At 45.4% G+C, this 18866-nt stretch overlaps 1 protein-coding gene across 2 annotated transcripts in view; it reads left to right on the top strand.

Annotated features, from left to right (window-relative positions):
• The window catches only part of PCYOX1 (prenylcysteine oxidase 1), a 56415-nt gene that overhangs the window by 28863 nt on the left and 8686 nt on the right, over positions 1 to 18866 (top strand). For both annotated transcript variants that reach the window (XM_063932087.1, XM_063932086.1), the window contains exons 2-4: positions 9265 to 9471; positions 12344 to 12518; positions 14326 to 14537. In XM_063932087.1, coding sequence (XP_063788157.1) covers positions 9265 to 9471; positions 12344 to 12518; positions 14326 to 14537 — 594 coding nt within the window. The remainder of the gene's footprint in view (positions 1 to 9264; positions 9472 to 12343; positions 12519 to 14325; positions 14538 to 18866) is intronic.

The raw sequence follows: 18866 nt of genomic DNA, 5'->3' as shown, positions 1-18866 counted from the left end.
TTGGAGGAGGGTCATAGGGGGAGGAGCCAGTGCACACCACCTGATCCTTAAGCTTTTATTTTGTGCCCTGTCTCCTGCGGAGCCGCTATTCCCCATGGTCCTTACGGAGTCCCAGCATCCACTACGGACTACGAGAAATAGATTTATCGGTAAGTAAAATCTTATTATTTTACATTCTTCAAAATAAATAATTGTAAAAAAGTCCAAAGAGCCACATTTTTGTAATGCACATATGCACTCGCTGCAATAACTCTCCCCGTTGCCCTCCATCTTGCTGAACTGAAGCAGGTCCCTCAGGTGTACAATGAAATGTGTAAGGCGGCACTCGGGTAAAATAGGCACAAACAGCCAGTTGAACAGCCAAATTATATATATATATATATATATATATATATATATTTCTCTATCGTCCTAAGTGGATGCTGGGGTTCCTGAAAGGACCATGGGGAATAGCGGCTCCGCAGGAGACAGGGCACAAAAAAGTAAAGCTTTTACCAGATCAGGTGGTGTGCACTGGCTCCTCCCCCTATGACCCTCCTCCAGACTCCAGTTAGATTTTGTGCCCGAACGAGAAGGGTGCAATCTAGGTGGCTCTCCTAAAGAGCTGCTTAGAGAAAGTTTAGCTTAGGTTTTTTACTTTACAGTGAGTCCTGCTGGCAACAGGATCACTGCAACGAGGGACTTAGGGGAGAAGTAGTGAACTCACCTGCGTGCAGAGTGGATTTGCTGCTTGGCTACTGGACACTAGCTCCAGAGGGACGATCACAGGTACAGCCTGGATGGTCACCGGAGCCGCGCCGCCGGCCCCCTTGCAGACGCTGAAGAGAGAAGAGGTCCAAAATCGGCGGCTGAAGACTCCTGAGTCTTCATAAAGGTAGCGCACAGCACTGCAGCTGTGCGCCATTTTCCTCTCAGCACACTTCACACAACAGTCACTGAGGGTGCAGAGCGCTGGGGGGGGCGCTCTGAGAGGCAAATAAAAACCTTATTAGAGGCAAAAAATACCTCACATATAGCCCACAGAGGCTATATGGAGATATTTAACCCCTGCCTAACTTCAAAAATAGCGGGAGACGAGCCCGCCGAAAAAGGGGCGGGGCCTATCTCCTCAGCACACAGCGCCATTTTCTCTCACAGAAAAGCTGGAGAGAAGGCTCCCAGGCTCTCCCCTGCACTGCACTACAGAAACAGGGTTAAAACAGAGAGGGGGGGCACTGATTTTGGCGATATTGTATATATATAAAAGATGCTATAAGGGAGAAACACTTATATAAGGTTGTCCCTATATAATTATAGCGTTTTTGGTGTGTGCTGGCAGACTCTCCCTCTGTCTCCCCAAAGGGCTAGTGGGTCCTGTCCTCTGTCAGAGCATTCCCGGTGTGTGTGCTGTGTGTCGGTACGTGTGTGTCGACATGTATGAGGACGATGTTGGTGAGGAGGCGGAGAAATTGCCTGTAATGGTGATGTCACTCTCTAGGGAGTCGACACCGGAATGGATGGCTTATTTAGAGAATTACGTGAGAATGTCAACACGCTGCAAGGTCGGTTGACGACATGAGACGGCCGACAATCTATTAGGACCGGTCCAGGCGTCTCAGAAACACCGTCAGGGGTTTTAAAAACGCCCATTTACCTCAGTCGGTCGACACAGACACAGACACGGACACTGAATACAGTGTCGACGGTGAATAAACAAACGTATTTCTCATTAGGGCCACACGTTAAGGGCAATGAAGGAGGTGTTACGTGTTTCTGATACTACAAGTACCACAAGAAAGGGTATTATGTGGGAGTGAAAAAACTACCTGTAGTTTTTCCTGAATCAGATAAAATAAAATGAAGTGTGTGATGATGCGTAGGGTTACCCCGATAGCAAATATTGGCGTTATACCCTTTCCTGCCAGAAATTAGAGTACGTTGGGAAACACCCCTTAGGGTGATAAGGCGCTCACACGCTTATCAAGTGGCGTTACCGTCTCCAGATACGGCCGCCCTCAAGGAGCCAGCTGATAGGAAGCTGGAAAAATATCCTAAAAAGTATATACACACATACGGTGGTTATACTGCGACCAGCGATCGCCATCAGCCTGGAGATGCAGTGCTGGGTTGGCTTGGTCGGATTCCCTGACTGAAAATATTTTATTCATGTAGAGCATTTAATAGGATGCATTCTATATATATGTATGTGAGATGCACAGAGGGATATTTGCTCTCTGGCATCAAGATAAGTGCGTTGTCCATATCTCCCAGAAGATGTCAGGGACACGACAGTGGTCAGGTGATACAGATCCCATACGGCAGATGGAAGTATTGCTGTATAAAGGGAAGGAGTTATTTGGGGGTCGGTCCATCGGACCTGGGGACCACAGCAACAACTGGGAAATCCAACCTTTTTTACCCCAAGTTACATCTCAGCTAAAAAAGACACCGTCTTTTCAGCCTCAATCTTTCCTTTCCCATGAGGGCATGCAGGCAAAAGGCCAGTCATATCTGCCCAGACATAGAGGTAAGGGAAGTAGACTGCAGCAGGCAGCCCTTTCCCAGGAAAAGAAGCCCTCCACCGCGTCTGCCAAGTCCTCAGCATGACGCTGGGGCCGTGCAAGCGGACTCAAGGTGGGGGGGTAGTCTCAAGAGTCTCAGGGCGCAGTGGGATCACTCGCAAGTTGACCCCTAGATCGTACGAGTATTATCCCAGGGGTAAAGATTGGAGAGTCGAGACATCTTCTCCTCGCAGGTTCCTGAAGTCTGCTTTACCAACGGCTCCCTCCGACAGGGAGGCAGCATTGGAAACAATTCACAAGCTGTATATCCAGCAGGTGATAATCAAAGTACCCCTCCTACGACAAGGAAAAGGGTATTATTTTTCCACACTATATTGTGGTACTGAAGCCAGACGGCTTGGTGACACATAGTCTAAATCTAAAATGTTTTGAACACTTACATAAAAGGTTCAAATCGAGATAAAGTCACTCAGAGCAGTGATAGCGAACCGAAAAAAAAGGGGACTATATGGTGTCCCTGGACATCAAGGATTACCTCCATGTCCAAATTTTGTCCTTCTCATCAAGGGTACCTCTGGTTCGTGGTACAGAACTGTCAATATCAGTTTCAGACGATGCCGTTTGAATTATCCACGGCACCCCGGGCCTTTTTACCAAGGTAATGGCCGAAATAGATGTTTCTTCAAAGAAAAAAGGCATCTAAATTATCCCTTACTTGCACGACCTAAAAAGGGCAAGTTCCAGAGAACAGTTGGAGGTCGGAAGAGCACTATCTAAAGTAGTTCTTCGACGGCACGACTGGATTCTAAATATTCCAAGAATCGCAGCTGTTTTCCGACGATACGTCTGCTGTTCCTAGGGATGACTCTGGACACGGTTCAGAAAAAGGTTTTTCTTCCCGAGGAAAAAGCCAAGGAGTTATCCGACCTGTCAGGAACCTCCTAAAACCAGGAAAGGTGTCTGTACATCAATGCACAAGAGTCCTGGGAAAAATGGTGGCTTTTTACGAAGCAATTCCATTCGGCAGATTCCATGCAAGAATTTTCCAAAGGGATCTGTTGGACAAATGGTCAGGGTCGCATCCTCAGATGCACCTGCGAATAACCCTGTCGCCAAGGACAAGGGTATATCTTCTGTGGTGGTTGCAAAAGGCTCATCTATTGGAGGGCCGCAGATTCGGCATACAGGATTTGATCCTGGTGACCACGGACGCCAGCCTGAGAGGTTGGGGAGCAGTCACACAAGGAAGAAACTTCCAGGGGGTATGGACGAACCTGGAAAAGTCTCTTCACATAAACATTCTGGTACTAAGAGCAATCTAAAATGCTCTAAGCCAGGCGGAACCACTCCTGCAAGGAAAACCGGTGTTGATTCAGTCGGACAACATCACGGCGGTCGCCCATGTAAACAGACAGGGCGGCACAAGAAGCAGGAGTGCAATGGCAGAAGCTGCCAAGATTCTTCGCTGGGCGGAGAATCACGTAATAGCACTGTCAGCAGTGTTCTTCCCGGGCGTGGACAACTGGGAAGCAGACTTCCTCAGCAGACACGATATTCACCCGGGAGAGGGGGGTCTTCATCCAGAAGTCTTCCACATGCTAATAAACTGTTGGGAAAGACCAATGGTAGACATGATGGCGTCTCGCCTCAACAAGAAACTGGACAAGTATTGCGCCAGGTCAAGAGATCCACAGGCAATAGCTGTGGACGCACTGGTAACACCTTGGGTGTACAAATCAGTATATGTGTTTCCTCCTCTGCCTCTCATACCAAAGGTATTGAAGATTATACGGTGAGGAGGAGTAAGAACAATACTAGTGGCTCCGGATTGGCCAAGAAGGACTTGGTACCCGGAACTTCAAGAGTTGGTCACGGACGACCCGTGCCCTCTACTTCGGAGAAGGGACCTGCTACAACAGGGTCCCTGTCTCTTTCAAGACTTACCGCGGCTGCGTTTGACGGCATGGCGGTTGAACGCCAGATCCTAAAAGGGAAAGGCATTCCAGAAGAAGTCATTCCTACCTTGATTAAGGCAAGGAAGGAAGTCACCGCGAAACATTATCACCGCATTTGGCGAAAATATGTCGCGTGGTGCGAGGATCGGAGTGTTCCGACGGAGGAATTTCAACTGGGTCGTTTCCTACATTTCCTACAATCAGGATTGTCTATGGGTCTCAAATTGAGATCTATTAAGGTTCAAATTTCGGCCCTGTCAATATTCTTCCAAAAAGAATTGGCCTCAGTTCCTGAGGTACAGACTTTTGTTAAAGGAGTACTGCATATACAGCCTCCTGTGGTGCCTCCGGTGGCACCGTGGGATCTAAAAGTAGTTTTAGATTTCCTCAAATCCCATTGGTTTGAACCATTGAAAAAGGTGGATTTTAAATATCTCACATGGAAAGTGACTATGTTACTGGCCCTGGCTTCCGCCAGGAGAGTATCTGAATTGGCGGCTTTATCTTATAAAAGCCCTTATCTAATCTTCCATTCGGATAGGGCAGAACTGAGGACTCGTCCGCATTTTCTCCCTAAGGTGGTATCAGCGTTTCACCTGAACCAACCTATTGTGGTGCCAACGGCCACTGGCGACTTGGAGGACTCCAAGTTGTTGGACGTTGTCAGAGCCTTAAAAATATACATTTCAAGGACGGCTGAAGTCAGAAAATCTGACTCGCTGTTGATACTATATGCACCCAACAAGTTGGGTGCCCCTGCTTCTAAGCAGACGATTGCTCGTTGGATTTGTAACACAATTCAACTTGCTCATTCTGTGGCAGGCCTGCCACAGCCTAAATCTGTTAAGGCCCATTCCACAAGGAAGGTGGGCTCATCTTGGGCGGCTGCCCGAGGGGTCTCGGCATTACAATTCTGCCGAGCAGCTACGTGGTCGGGGGAAAACACGTTTGTAAAATTCTACAAATTTGATACCCTGGCAAAAGAGGACTTGGAATTCTCTCATTCGGTGCTGCAGAGTCATCCGCACTCTCCCGCCCGTTTGGGAGCTTTGGTATAATCCCCATGGTCCTTTCAGGAACCCCAGCATCCACTTAGGACGATAGAGAAAATAAGAATTTACTTACCGATAATTCTATTTCTCGGAGTCCGTAGTGGATGCTGGGCGCCCATCCCAAGTGCGGATTATCTGCAATACTGTACATAGTTATTGTTAACAAATTCGGGTTATATTGTTAAGGAGCCATCTTTAAGAGGCTCTTTCTGTTATCATACTGTTAACTGGGTTTAGATCACAAGTTGTACGGTGTGATTGGTGTGGCTGGTATGAGTCTTACCCGGGATTCAAATTGCCTCCCTTATTGTGTACGCTCGTCCGGGCACAGTACCTAACTGGAGTCTGGAGGAGGGTCATAGGGGGAGGAGCCAGTGCACACCACCTGATCTGGTAAAAGCTTTACTTTTTTGTGCCCTGTCTCCTGCGGAGCCGCTATTCCCCATGGTCCTTTCAGGAACCCCAGCATCCACTACGGACTCCGAGAAATAGAATTATCGGTAAGTAAATTCTTATTATATATATATACATAATCTCTTGCTGAGCTGTATTTCTAAATATGTATCGTCACTGGAAGCTAAAAGCAATGAAATATAAAAAAAATAAACGGCACTGTCCTTCTAGTTGTGCATTACTGATAATTAGCCATACAGACCATCCCTCCATGCTGGACAGTGTGTGACATGACAACTCTCAATAGTTGCCTTGTTGATATTACTCAGAAGTGCACTTCTGCACCAGAGCACTTTAGTGTTGATGAGTCCAATGGAAGGAAAGATTTTGGAAGACCATTATAAGCTCTATATGTCAGGTTTTTGTATTTCCCCAGTCATTTGAGACTTAGAGGTCCTACTTCAGAAGCCAGATGCATTTATTTATTTTCTGTGCTAATGGAAGCCAACATCTGATGTCACCTTTGACCAGACACCTTGTTTCAGCAGTTTTGCTTAGTAGTCCATTTCAAGGATTTTAGATGCTGATGCTTTCCCATCTTTGTTGCAGAAGACTTGGAATTACAAGGAAGTACCATGGCGGTGATGCTGCCTGTTGGGTTTCTTGCCTTTTTTGGCAAAAGTGTAGGATTGCAGTTACTGTCATGAGGTCCTTTTATTTCTTAGGGCTCTGAAAAGGTGTTGGAGAGACGCATGCTGTGGATTGTACTCCCTTATTGTAGAGACAGCATCTGCTGCTTCTGACCAGTTTTCCACATATGCCTATCTTGAAGTTCTCTGCTGTTGCCATAAAGTCTTTTGTTGATTCCCCCAATTGTTTGTTATCATCTTGAAAATCATTTGAGACAAACCCCATTGTCTTGGTTGCAGTGCATGGTGACTGAGAAATTTTGCTCTGGCAATGTTTTCAGTTCTCCTCATTGCAACAATGTTCTTGCTGCTCTCATAGTGGGCGGGATGTATTAACATACATCGCCGCCCCTCGCCGGTTACCGCAGCGATGTTGATCGCATATGTACTAACAGCGATACCTGTGAGGTGGTCTGCGGGGGGTCTCCGTCACCTCCCAGGGGTACCCACACTGGCTAGACGCCGGGAAGCAGCAGCAGGCTGCCCCCGGCGCCGCCTCCTTCCCCCTGCAGCCGGAAAGGACTTCTGACTGCGTTGCTTGGGGGAGGAGGAGACTACCTTCCGGGTCCAGGGAAGCCTGGAGGAAGGTAAGCCGGGGGGGAGGGGGTCGGCGTCTGCGGCGGTGTCGGCGGGTTGTGGCGGTCGGCGAAAAGAAGCCCATAGGCTTCTATAGGGTATCGCCATCCAGAGATGGCGATACCCTGGACGCCGAAAATGCGGCGGTAGGGTGTTAGTAAATATGAAAATGCGGTAAAACCCCCGCGGTGAGGCCCCTTAATTGCCTTATTGAGGGGCCTCAGTACATGTCTGCAAACTTTTAGCATCTTGAATTAGTTTTTGTTTTGAGTTACATATACGCTCACCCTTGTAGTAAGTCTCTAGACCAACCTCTATCCTGGAGTATAAAACTATTACTTTGAACAGCAACCCATAGGTGTGTACACACTGTGGGATAAATCTGTAAGATTTTGACTATATAGCATACCCTCCAACATTTTACACACAAAAATTGGTACAAATTAGGAAAAGGGGCGTGGCCGCACCCCTTTTCCTATACTTTCAATGAAAGTTTGGAGAGCCAAAAACAGGTACAGACCATAAAAAAAAAAAAAAGGTACTGTACCTGCTAAAAAGGTACAGTTGGAGGGTATGATATAGTCAAAATCTTATGAAAAGTTAGTGCATATCTCAAGGTGTTAGGCAGCTTGCGATACAGATTCGATCCCGTTCCAGCCACCAGTATGCTGGCAGCGGGCGGTCGATAGAAAGCTCCTTGCGGGCTCCCTGCGCTTGCCACAGGTTACATTCTCCCTCTATGGGTGTCGTGGACACCCACAGAGGGAGAGTAGCCTGTGGCGCCGGTATACCGGCGGTGGGATTTCACAGCTAGTCAGGATTCCGGCGTCGGCTTTGTGATTGCCTGGATCCTGACTAACAGTATTTTAACCACTTCCCCTAGAAAGTGCTTGACATAGCCTTAACAAGCCTGGCTCTTTTGTTTCTTTGCAATCTGGTCTGTCGGGTCAGAAGTGAACTTTATATTTGGGGAGGTCTCGGCAGTATGAGAGTGTCCTCCTCTGAAGAAGTCAGAGCTGGACTTTGTGAAAATCCTAACTGTATTCTAACCCAATTGTGGGTCACACAATTGGCATCTCTTTTCCTCCACAGAGCTTTTCTGTATCCTTAAAGGAAAGTGGATATTAAATATTAAATTTTCAGTTTAATCCTATAGGTAAAAAAAAAAGGTATAGATTTGCACAAGCAACTAAGCCTACTTGGCTGGGTCAGTAATTACCCCGGCTGTTTCTACAGTCAGGAATCTGGGAAACATTTGCTGTTGGGACACGTGAGTACTGGATTTTAGAAATGTTCATGTAGTGCATGAATGGCCCATTGAAAAAGTTACATTTTAAAACTTTTGCATTGTCATAAATATGATCTGAAATTATGAATGGCGGCCTAGAAATGTTACATACTTTAAAATACTGCAGCTAGATACACATACATTAATGATGATAAAGAATGGGAAATCAAGTGGACTGACCTGATCTGGAGAATGTGGATTGCCAATTGCATAACTGGTTTCCCTTTTATACAGACCAATTTGCAACTACCGAGTTGACCACACAGCCTGCTGTTTAGGGAAAATAAAAAAGATGTGACTGTAACCATGTACAGTACTTCAATAAAGAACCATTTTCTCAGGTTATTACACACCTAGGGCTCAGTCCAATTAACTAGCCACCAGACGTGAGGGGCGTGAGTTGCCATTGCGGCGGTGTGTGATATCTGGCTACGGCATTGGAATTCTTCCCCCACACACTCCTTGTGGCCCTATCTTGCCCCCGGAGTCATGGATTTTTGTTCACTTCCCTGTGAAACTGCACACACACATCCGTGAATCTGGCAGAACCGTGAGTGTGGCATATAGCCACTCATGCTCTCAACCACTAATAAATCTCCGCTAATTGGAATGACCCGTCAAAGTGGAGTCAACCAATATTTATTAAGATGCCACAGAACCTAAGTGACTAGTTCCTGGTGAATTAATGGGCTGAATCTCTTAGGCTGATAAAGAAAAAGCAGCCTTCACACTGTGTCAGTGTTTAGTAAAATCTCGCTTTTTGGTGCAGTTGCAAAAATGTGTTCTCTAATACCACTGTGCCTTCTCTAGCGGTTGTGGGAGCTGGAATCGGGGGCACATCTGCAGCATACTTTCTACGCCAGAAGTTTGGAAAAGACGTTCAGGTTGACATATTTGAGAAAGGAGATGTGGGAGGTCGTCTATCTACCTTGGAGATGGAAGGAAACCTCTATGAAGCTGGGGGGTCGGTAATACACCCTCTCAACCTCCACATGAAAACATTTGTCAAGGATTTAGGTAAGTTTGCTCTGGTAGGGTGTCACCATCAGACATTATTACACTATTATTATTGTTGTTGTTGTTATTATTATTATTATTATTATTATTATTATTATTATTATTATTATAAGATTATTTTTAATAATAATAATAATAATAATAATAATAACAGATGTATAATAATATCCAGACACACAAAAGAGGAATAATAATTCTAATGATAATCTATTTTTAAAATTAAATTGCTAAATGCTGCTTAGGAATCCTCCCACGTGTTGAATACCATATTCATGTTGTATTTAAAATTTTGTATGTATGTATGTATGTTTACATTTGTTATATATACACCGTAAGATCATGCACTAAAAGTCCATTAGATCCAGAATATGTGTGACTTCCCCAGTATCACTAAGATGTTGGGGGTAAATTTGCAAAGGTGGGAGTTTTTTTTAGAACTGGTGATGTTGCTCATAGCAACCAACCAGATTCTACTTAACATTTATCTAGCTGCTTCTAGAAGGTAATAGATATAATCTGGTTGCTATGGCCAACATCACCAGTTCTAAAAAAAAAACCTCCCACCTTAGTAAATTTACTCCGTGTTGTGCAGCTCCTTCAGTCAGTCCAAACCATGGACTCCAATAAATCAGAACATGAAAGGTGCACAATGAGCAACGGTGTAACAAGTCTTGACTGGGTAATAATGCTCACATACATCTAAAATGACAGTAGCACGATTAGACCACCCAGCCAAGGTGCAGGATTGCCAGCATCACCAAACTGCTGAGCCTCCCTGTCATCCGGCACAGCGCCATTCTATTACCGCAGTATCACTTCCTGGTCTCGTCTCCAGGCACTAGGAAGGACATGTGACGTCAACACGTCACCGTCAAATAAGCCACATCCGATACCTTTCTTGGACTTCGTCAGGGGGGTTAAATTCTGGCTGGGTCCCCATTCGTACAAAAATCAATATTTACAATGTGCTTATCCACAAAAGGTACGATACATTAAACCAACATAGCTCATTCAATGCAGAATAAATACAGCAAAATATTACAGTATAAAGTAACACTGGCTTGGATCACATAGCAGACCGATTTCATTTTGTTGTAGTCCTGTCACAACGGACTAATATTCAATACCAAGTCTCTGAATGAGAACTCTACCTATTACAAATACGGTTGATCAAAATCATATGATAAGATAGGGGAGATTGGCTTATCAACTATTAAAATACGTAAATATACACCTATATTTCTTAAAACATTAATAATTATTAGCTCTATATCTTATACTGCTCATTTAACTGATGCATTCATTTGAAATATAAACAAACAAGCCTGCAGTTTACAATAATAAATTCAATAATGCACCTATTTATATACAGTTTTTGAGTCCCCACCACGATATTGTATAAATGTGACAATACTGCAAGCACCCTCTTAGCAAAGCACCAGCGTTTATAGCCCAACAACAGTAATCCACAAGTGGGCAAGCAAGCCATTCCCACTCTAGTGCAAAAAAAAGGTGTGATGTCATAACTTTCGTTCATCCCTGCTGGAGAAAGTGTGTATCCAATTAAGACCCACAGCATTTCGAGAAGTGCCTAGATATTTATTGTGTGCTCGAGAATCCTAATTTTCAGGGGGCATCTGGTTTTTCCTGTGTAACGTTTGCCACATTTTCACTAGAGCATATCAATTAATGTATGTAGTCTGACAATTGATAAAGCATTTAATAGCACATGATCTTGATCTGTATCCCAAAATGTCTCTCTCTTTGCTGGTATATTTACACATTACATTTGCTGCAGGGAAAAACCCCCCACTTACCAATAAGGTGTTGGGATTCTGCGCATCAGGATGCCACTGTCTGCATTCTGAGCGCCGGCATTCCAAGTGGCATGATCCCGATACCATCCCTTCTGCACACGTGTGCATTGGAGGTGACATCTGGGATTTATTGACAAGAAATCTACATGTGATGGAATCTTTATTGGAACGGGACACTTTTTTTTCTCACTTCAACACATTTAGGGGTATATTCAATACTTGTCGGATCCTTTCCGACAAGCATTGTCAGAAAGTATCCGACAAAGCAGTATTGTTCCCGACAATGCCAAACAGACTTTTTTTTTTTTTAAAGTCGGGTTGACATTGTCAGAAAGGACACAGACACGAACAGGCACCCTCCCGGTAAAGACGCGCCTCCGTTCCGCTAGCAGGTCATCGCTGCGGGGAACACCGCGGCAGCAGCGTAGCAGGAGGATGGGGCACCGCCGCCAGACCTCACGGCACTTGGTGTCCACCCGACTGCAGCAAGCGAGGCTCCGGCACTGAATGTAGGTCGCAACCTGTCTCCTCCTCCTCAGCTCATCCTCACCTGTCCCCGCTCCATCTCCTCTCCTGTCTCTTCCTCCTAATCCTCCCCCATACCCCTCAAAACATGTCCCCATTCCCTGTCTCCTCTCCTCAATCCGACTTTTTTTAAAGTCAGATTGACATTGTCAGAAACGGGGGCCAAAACCTGTCTGATTTGGCCGCGTTTCCGACAAAAGCACATGGATCCACAGCTAATCCGCTGATCCACGTGTTTTCTGACAAGTCGGGAATTCCCAACTTGTCAGGGAAAAATGAAGCCCTATTGAATAGGTCTGAACCCCTTCCGACCTAAAATAGTCAGAAAGTTTCCGACTTCAATTGAATACCCCCTTAAGTGTTTATATCTATGTTATTCCACAATGGTGTATTTCTCCTAGTCTGAGAGATTTGTACATTATTTCATTTTTATTTTTTGTATATATTTGCTTAATGTTCTTAATCGACCACTTAGACACAGGCTACAGATTACTTATGTAAGAAATATATTAAATGTGTCTGTTCTATAGGACTCAATACTCGGACACCCTCTAGCAGTCTGATTGGAATTTACAATGGGGATGAGTTTGTTTTTCAAGAGAGTGAATGGTACCTGATAAATGTAATAAAAATGCTGTGGTCTTATGGACTCAACTTCCTACGTATGTACATGTGGGTAGAAGGCGTTTTGGATAAATTCATGAGGTACGTAATGGTATTTATGTTTTTTTGTAAAAGAGTTCAGAAATCGGAATTAAATCCTTTTACATGTATGTTTAGACATAACTTATCAGCACATAGTAACATTTTTATGTAGAACTAACAATATGGTCTATTCATGATGCAGTGAAAAGAGTGGAGAAGTGAGCCTGTGGAGAAGTTGCCCATGGCAACCAATCTGCTGCCCTGTACAATTGTATAGTATGCAAATTACAAATGTTACTCCAGTGCTGATTGGTTGCCATGTCCAATTTCTCCACTGGCTCACTTTTCCACACTTTTTACTGCTTCATGAATAGACCCCAATGTTTGCTATTTTTTTTATTTTTTTTGTGATGTAGTAGTTTTATTGTTTGCTGTTAACATGTTTCACTGTACAGATGAGTTTGTAATATAGGAGGAGGAGAGTTATCAAAGCTTAGGGGTCTATTCATGAAGCAGTGAAAACTGTGGAGAAGTGAGCCAGTGGAGAAGAACCAATCAGCATTAAAGTAACATTTATAATTTGCACACTATACAATTATACAGAGCAGCTGATTGGTTGCCATGGACAACTTCTCCACAGGCTCACTTCTCCACTCTTTTCACTGTTTCATGAATAGACCCCTTAGAGAGAGATACAGTATCAACCAATCGGATCCTAAATGGCGTGTTACAGGCTTTATTTGCAAAATTATAGGAGCTGGTTGTTGGTTGGTTGGTACTTTATCTCTATCTGTTTTAGTGCTCTTTGATACATCGCTCCCATAGGGGTCTATTCATGAAGCAGTGAAAAGTGTGGAGAAGTTGCCCATGGCAACCAATCAGCATTGACGTAACATTTATAACTTGCATACTTTAAAATTGTACAGAGCAGCTGATTGGTTGCCGTGGGCAACTTCTCCACTGGTTCACATCTCCACTCTTTTCACTACTTCATGAATATACTCTAATTCACAGGTTTTCAAATTCGGTCCTCAGGACTCCCAACAGGTCACGTTTTCCAGATCTCCTCACAGAAATGCAAGTGAAATAATTAGCTCTACCTGTAGCTCTTTTAAAATGTATCGGTGAGTAATGAATACACCTGTACAGCTGCTGGACGATCTGGAAAATGTGAACTGTGTGGCTTTCTGAGGACCAGGTTTGAGAACCACAACTCTAATTCTACATCATATCTGAACAGTTTCTTGGGAACTTTTTAGGCTGTTGAAAAATAGCAGACTGCTATAAACCAGTTGTTTTGCTTCAGCTGTTTTCCTTCTGGCCTGAAATATTCGGTGTTGAGGCCCATACACACTAAACGAGCCCCCGCTGATGCCGATGTTGGGAGCGGCAGGGTGCCGGCATCGGTAAGTGTATACACACTTGCAGATGCCAGCGGGAAAGGGAGCGGCGGTGGCTGAGGGGGGGGGACAACTACGCACATGCTGCAGCATGGCTGTCGTTAACAAGGAGCTCCCTTGTCTGTACATGTTCAGACGAGGGAGAGGGTGTTTTAACACGTGCGAGAGCATGCATCGTTAATGATATTGAGTGTACACACTAGGTGATATTGTGAACGATATCGCTCACAAAGCCCAAAATGAGCGATATAGGTCACAATATTTTCTAGTGTGTATGGGCCTTTACTCTGACTTGCTCATTAGTTCTCAAAGATGCATATATATCCCGTAACGCATGCTCAGTTTGCTTAATAAAGATGTGGCTGCATTTGGACTTCAGCGTGACTCTGAATCAGACCATTTTTGTGTCCAGAATATATATAGTTCAGTGCTGCAGTGTCACTAATTTCAGTATTTATTGCTGGCAGGATTTACCGGTACCAGACTTTTGACTATTCGTTTTCCACCACGGAGTCCTTACTGCATGCCGCAGGGGGCAGTGATTTCACTACAAAGCTAAATATGACCATAGATGAAGCCATGCAGAAATCTGGCTTCTCCCAGAGGTTCATCAATGAGATAGTGGTTCCAGCGATGAGAGTCAACTACGGACAAGGAGTTACAGTCAACGGCTTTGTTGGTGAGAGTCCATGTTAAATGTGTAGTGTTTTGTCTTGTGTACTGAGAATAAATGATTTTATAATAAGTGCTTTTGATTGGTTGTCTTCGGTATTGATATATCAATTTATTTTACTTTACTTTGGTTCTGCGGCAAGCAAAAATGTGCAAATCCAGCAGTAGAAGATGCTGTGAAGGGGAAGGGAGCGATTTCTGGTGCCAATGCTGGCATTTACACTCCTACGTAACGGCAACTCGCACACCCCCACATTAGCTGCTTCCACTTAGATTCCCATTATTGCCTTTGATGACTGATAGCAAATGTCCCTCTTGAATACGAATTTTTATTCTTAACCGAAGACCCTAACTTTTTTTGTTTTTTTTCTTTTGTTTTTGTTAGAATTGTTCTAATTTCACTCAAGCATGTTTACAGACTCCTTCCATATTATCCTGTCTACTACGTTTTGGGGGCCTTATTCTTACTCAGATTTCTCCTCAGTTGGTTAACCTCCAGCTTTAGTACATAACTTCTTGTCCTAGTGCTACGTTTATTGAAAAAAGCTTTCTCTTGTACAGTATCAAGCCCGTGACATATTAATTTAATTTATATCTCACAACTTGTGTATAGTCTACTGTATTCCAAAATTTCAAACTGCTGTAATTAAAAATGAGATCAAATAGAATGCATTCTTCTCAATGGGGGGGAATTCAGTTGCACCACATGCCCCCTGCTGGCTGTAGTAATGGATGTCTATCAGAGCAGTTCACTTGTGTCTGATCAGACATCCATTAGCATTGAAGGCGGCTGAAAGCATCGGGTTTAGCCGCACAAAGCGTCTAAACCAGTCTATAAATCTTTATTGGAAGTCTGCCCAACTCCTTTTTTTTCTTTTTTTCTCTTACGTCCTAGAGGATGCTGGGGACTCCGTCAGGACCATGGGGTATAGACGGGCTCCGCAGGAGACATGGGCACCTAAAAGAACTTTCTAGTATGGTGTGCACTAGCTCCTCCCTCTATGCCCCTCCTCCAGATCTCAGTTAGATCTTGTGCCCAGAGGAGATAGGGTGCATTACAGGGAGCTCTCCTGAGTTTTCTGTAAAAATAATTTTGTTAGGTTTTTTATTTTCAGGGAGCTCTGCTGGCAACAGACTCCCTGCATCGTGGGACTGAGGGGAGAGAAGCAGACCCACTTCTTAAGAGTTTAAGGGCTCTGCTTCTTAGGCTACTGGACACCATTAGCTCCAGAGGGAGTCGGAACACAGGTCTCACCCTGGGGTTCGTCCCGGAGCCGCGCCGCCATCCTCACAGATGCCGGAAAAAAGAAGCCGGGTGAGTATGAAAGACATATGAAGACGTCAGGCGGCAGAAGACTTCAGATCTTCATGAGGTAAGCGCGCAGCAGGAAGCTGCGCGCCATTGCTCCCACACTTACACACACACTGGGCACTGATGGGTGCAGGGGGGGGGGGGCGCCCTAGGCAGCAATAAACCTCATTTTGGGCATTAAAGCATGTAGTTAGGCTGCGGAGGCAGTAAACTACAGATCACCGCCATTTTTTTCAAATTTACGAGCGTGTCCGAAGCCTGCCGCGCGAGGGGGCGGAGCTTGATCACTCAGCACTAACCAGCGCCATTTTCTCCACAGAGGCTGCAGAGAACGCTGGCTCCCCGGACTCTCCCCTGCTGAAAGAGGGCTGGAAAAAAAAAAGAGAGGGGGGCACATATTTGGCGCAGTGAGTGGGGGAAATAAATATATATATATGCGCTATCTGTTTTTTTTCCCCTGGGTCAGTTTGGCGCTGGTGTGTCCTGGCATACTCTCTCTCTGTCTCTCCAAAGGGCCTGCTTTAGGGAATTGTCCCCTCATAGCTATATCCCTGTGGGTGTGGGGTGTCGGTACGTGTGTCGGCATGTCTGAAACGGAAGGCTTATCCAAAGAAGAGGTGGAACAGATGAGTGGTGTGTCTCAATCGGCGGTGCCGACTCAGGATTGGATGGATATGTGGCATATGTTAAATGCTAGTGTAGCTTCACTGCATAAAAGGCTGGACAAAGCAGAGTCCAGCGCGTCGGCAGGTAATCAATCTACGGATTGTACCGACTCACAGGACCCGTCGGGGTCTCAGAAACGTCCCTTCTCACAAATAAGGGACACAGATACCGACACGGACTCTGATTCCAGTGTCGACTATGATGAAGCAAAATTGCACCCCAGGGTGACAAAAAGTATTCAGTGCATGATTATTGCAATAAAAGATGTCTTACATATCACTGTTGAGCCCTCGGTGTCCGACACGAGGATACACATGTTTAAGGGAAAGAAACAGGTTATAAACTTTCCTCTTTCACATGAAATTAATGAGTTATGTGAAAAAGCATGGGAAACTCCAGATAAGAAGCTGCAGATTCCCAAAAGGGTTCTTATGGCGTACCCTTTCCCTACACAGGACAGGGTACGTTGGGAATTCTTTCCCACAGTGGACAAAGCCTTGACACGCCTTTTCAAGAAGGTGGCGCTACCGTCCCCTGACACAGCGACCCTCAAGGATCCTGTGGACCGCAGGCAAGAGACTACATTAAAGTCTATGTACACTCATACTGGTACTTTGCTTAGACCGGCAATTGCGTCGTTATGGGTTTGTAGTGCAGTAGCAGCTTGGACAGATACACTGTCAGCTGACCTTGATACCCTAGATAGGGATACAATTTTGTTAACATTAGCTCATATTAAGGACGCAGTCTTATATATGAGGGATGCTCAAAGAGACATTGGATTACTGGGTTCAAGAGCCAATGCTATGGCTATTTCGGCAAGAAGAGCCTTATGGATCCGCCAATGGACGGGGGATGCAGACTCAAAAAGGCATATGGAGGTTTTACCTTACAAAGGTGATGTATGGTTTGGGGACGGCCTCGCGGACCTGGTTTCTACAGCTACCGTGGGTAAGTCGACCTTTTTACCTTTTGTTCCCCAACAGCAAAAGAAACCCCCACAATATCAGATGCCGTCCTTTCGGTCGCATAGATCCAGAAGAGGTCAAGGCTCCTCTTTCCTCGCCAGAGGTAAGGGTAGAGGCAAGAGGACACCTGCTGCGGCTGGTTCCCAAGAGCAGAAGTCCTCCCCGGCTTCCGCTAAGTCTACCGCATGACGCTGGGGCTCCCCTGCGGGAGTCCGCACAGGTGGGGGCACGCCTTCGACTATTCAGCCAAGTCTGGGTTCAGTCAGACGTGGACCCTTGGGTGATAGAAATAGTCTCCCAGGGTTACAAGCTGGAATTCGAAGATGTGCCCCCTCGCCGATTTTTCAAGTCGGCCTGACCAGCATCTACCCCAGAGCGGGATGTAGTGCTAGCTGCAATTCAAATGCTGTGTCAACAGCGAGTGATTATCAGGGTTCCCCTGAGCCAACAGGGAAAAGGGTATTATTCAACCCTATTTGTGATTCCGAAGCCGGATGGTTCGGTCAGGCTCATTTTAAACCTAAAATCCCTGAACCTGTACCTGAAAAGATTCAAATTCAAGATGGAATCTCTCCGAGCGGTGATAGCCTGCCTGGAAGGGGGGATTTTATGGTGTCACTGGACATAAAGGATGCTTACCTTCATGTCCCCATATATCCCTCTCATCAGGAGTTCCTGAGATTTGCGGTACAGGATTGTCATTATCAGTTTCAGACGTTGCCGTTTGGGCTGTCCACGGCTTCGAGGATTTTCACCAAGTTAATGGCGGAAATGATGGTGATCCTGCGCAAGCAAGGAGTCACAATTATCCCATACTTGGACGATCTCCTGATAAAAGCGAGATCAAGAGAGCAATTACTGGAGAACGTTTCACTCTCTCAGAGAGTGCTTCAGCAACATGGGTGGATTCTCAATCTACCAAAGTCACAGTTGGTTCCGACAACTCGACTAGCGTTCCTAGGCATGATACTGGACACGGAACAAAAGAAAGTTTTCCTCCTGTTGGAAAAAGTCCAGGACCTCCAGAACATGGTCCAAGAACTACTAAAGCCAAAAAGAGTGTCAGCTGATCAATGCACTCGGGTTCTGGGGAAAATGGTGGCAACTTACGAGGCCATTCCCTTCGGCAGGTTCCATGCAAGGACGTTTCAATGGGATCTTCTGGACAAATGGTCCGGGTCCCATCTACAATTACATCAAAAAATAACACTGTTCCCCAGGGCCAGGGTGTCTCTTCTATGGTGGCTGCAGAGTGCTCACCTTCTAGAGGGTCGCATGTTCGGCATTCAGGACTGGATCCTGGTAACCACGGACGCAAGCCTCCGAGGATGGGTAGCAGTCACCCAAGGAAGAAATTTTCAGGGACTGTGGTCAGACCAGGAGTCCTGTC

The sequence above is a fragment of the Pseudophryne corroboree genome, chromosome 6 (assembly GCF_028390025.1).
Source record: "Pseudophryne corroboree isolate aPseCor3 chromosome 6, aPseCor3.hap2, whole genome shotgun sequence".
Classification (NCBI taxonomy): domain Eukaryota; kingdom Metazoa; phylum Chordata; class Amphibia; order Anura; family Myobatrachidae; genus Pseudophryne; species Pseudophryne corroboree.
This window is presented reverse-complemented; position numbering and strand designations above follow the sequence as displayed.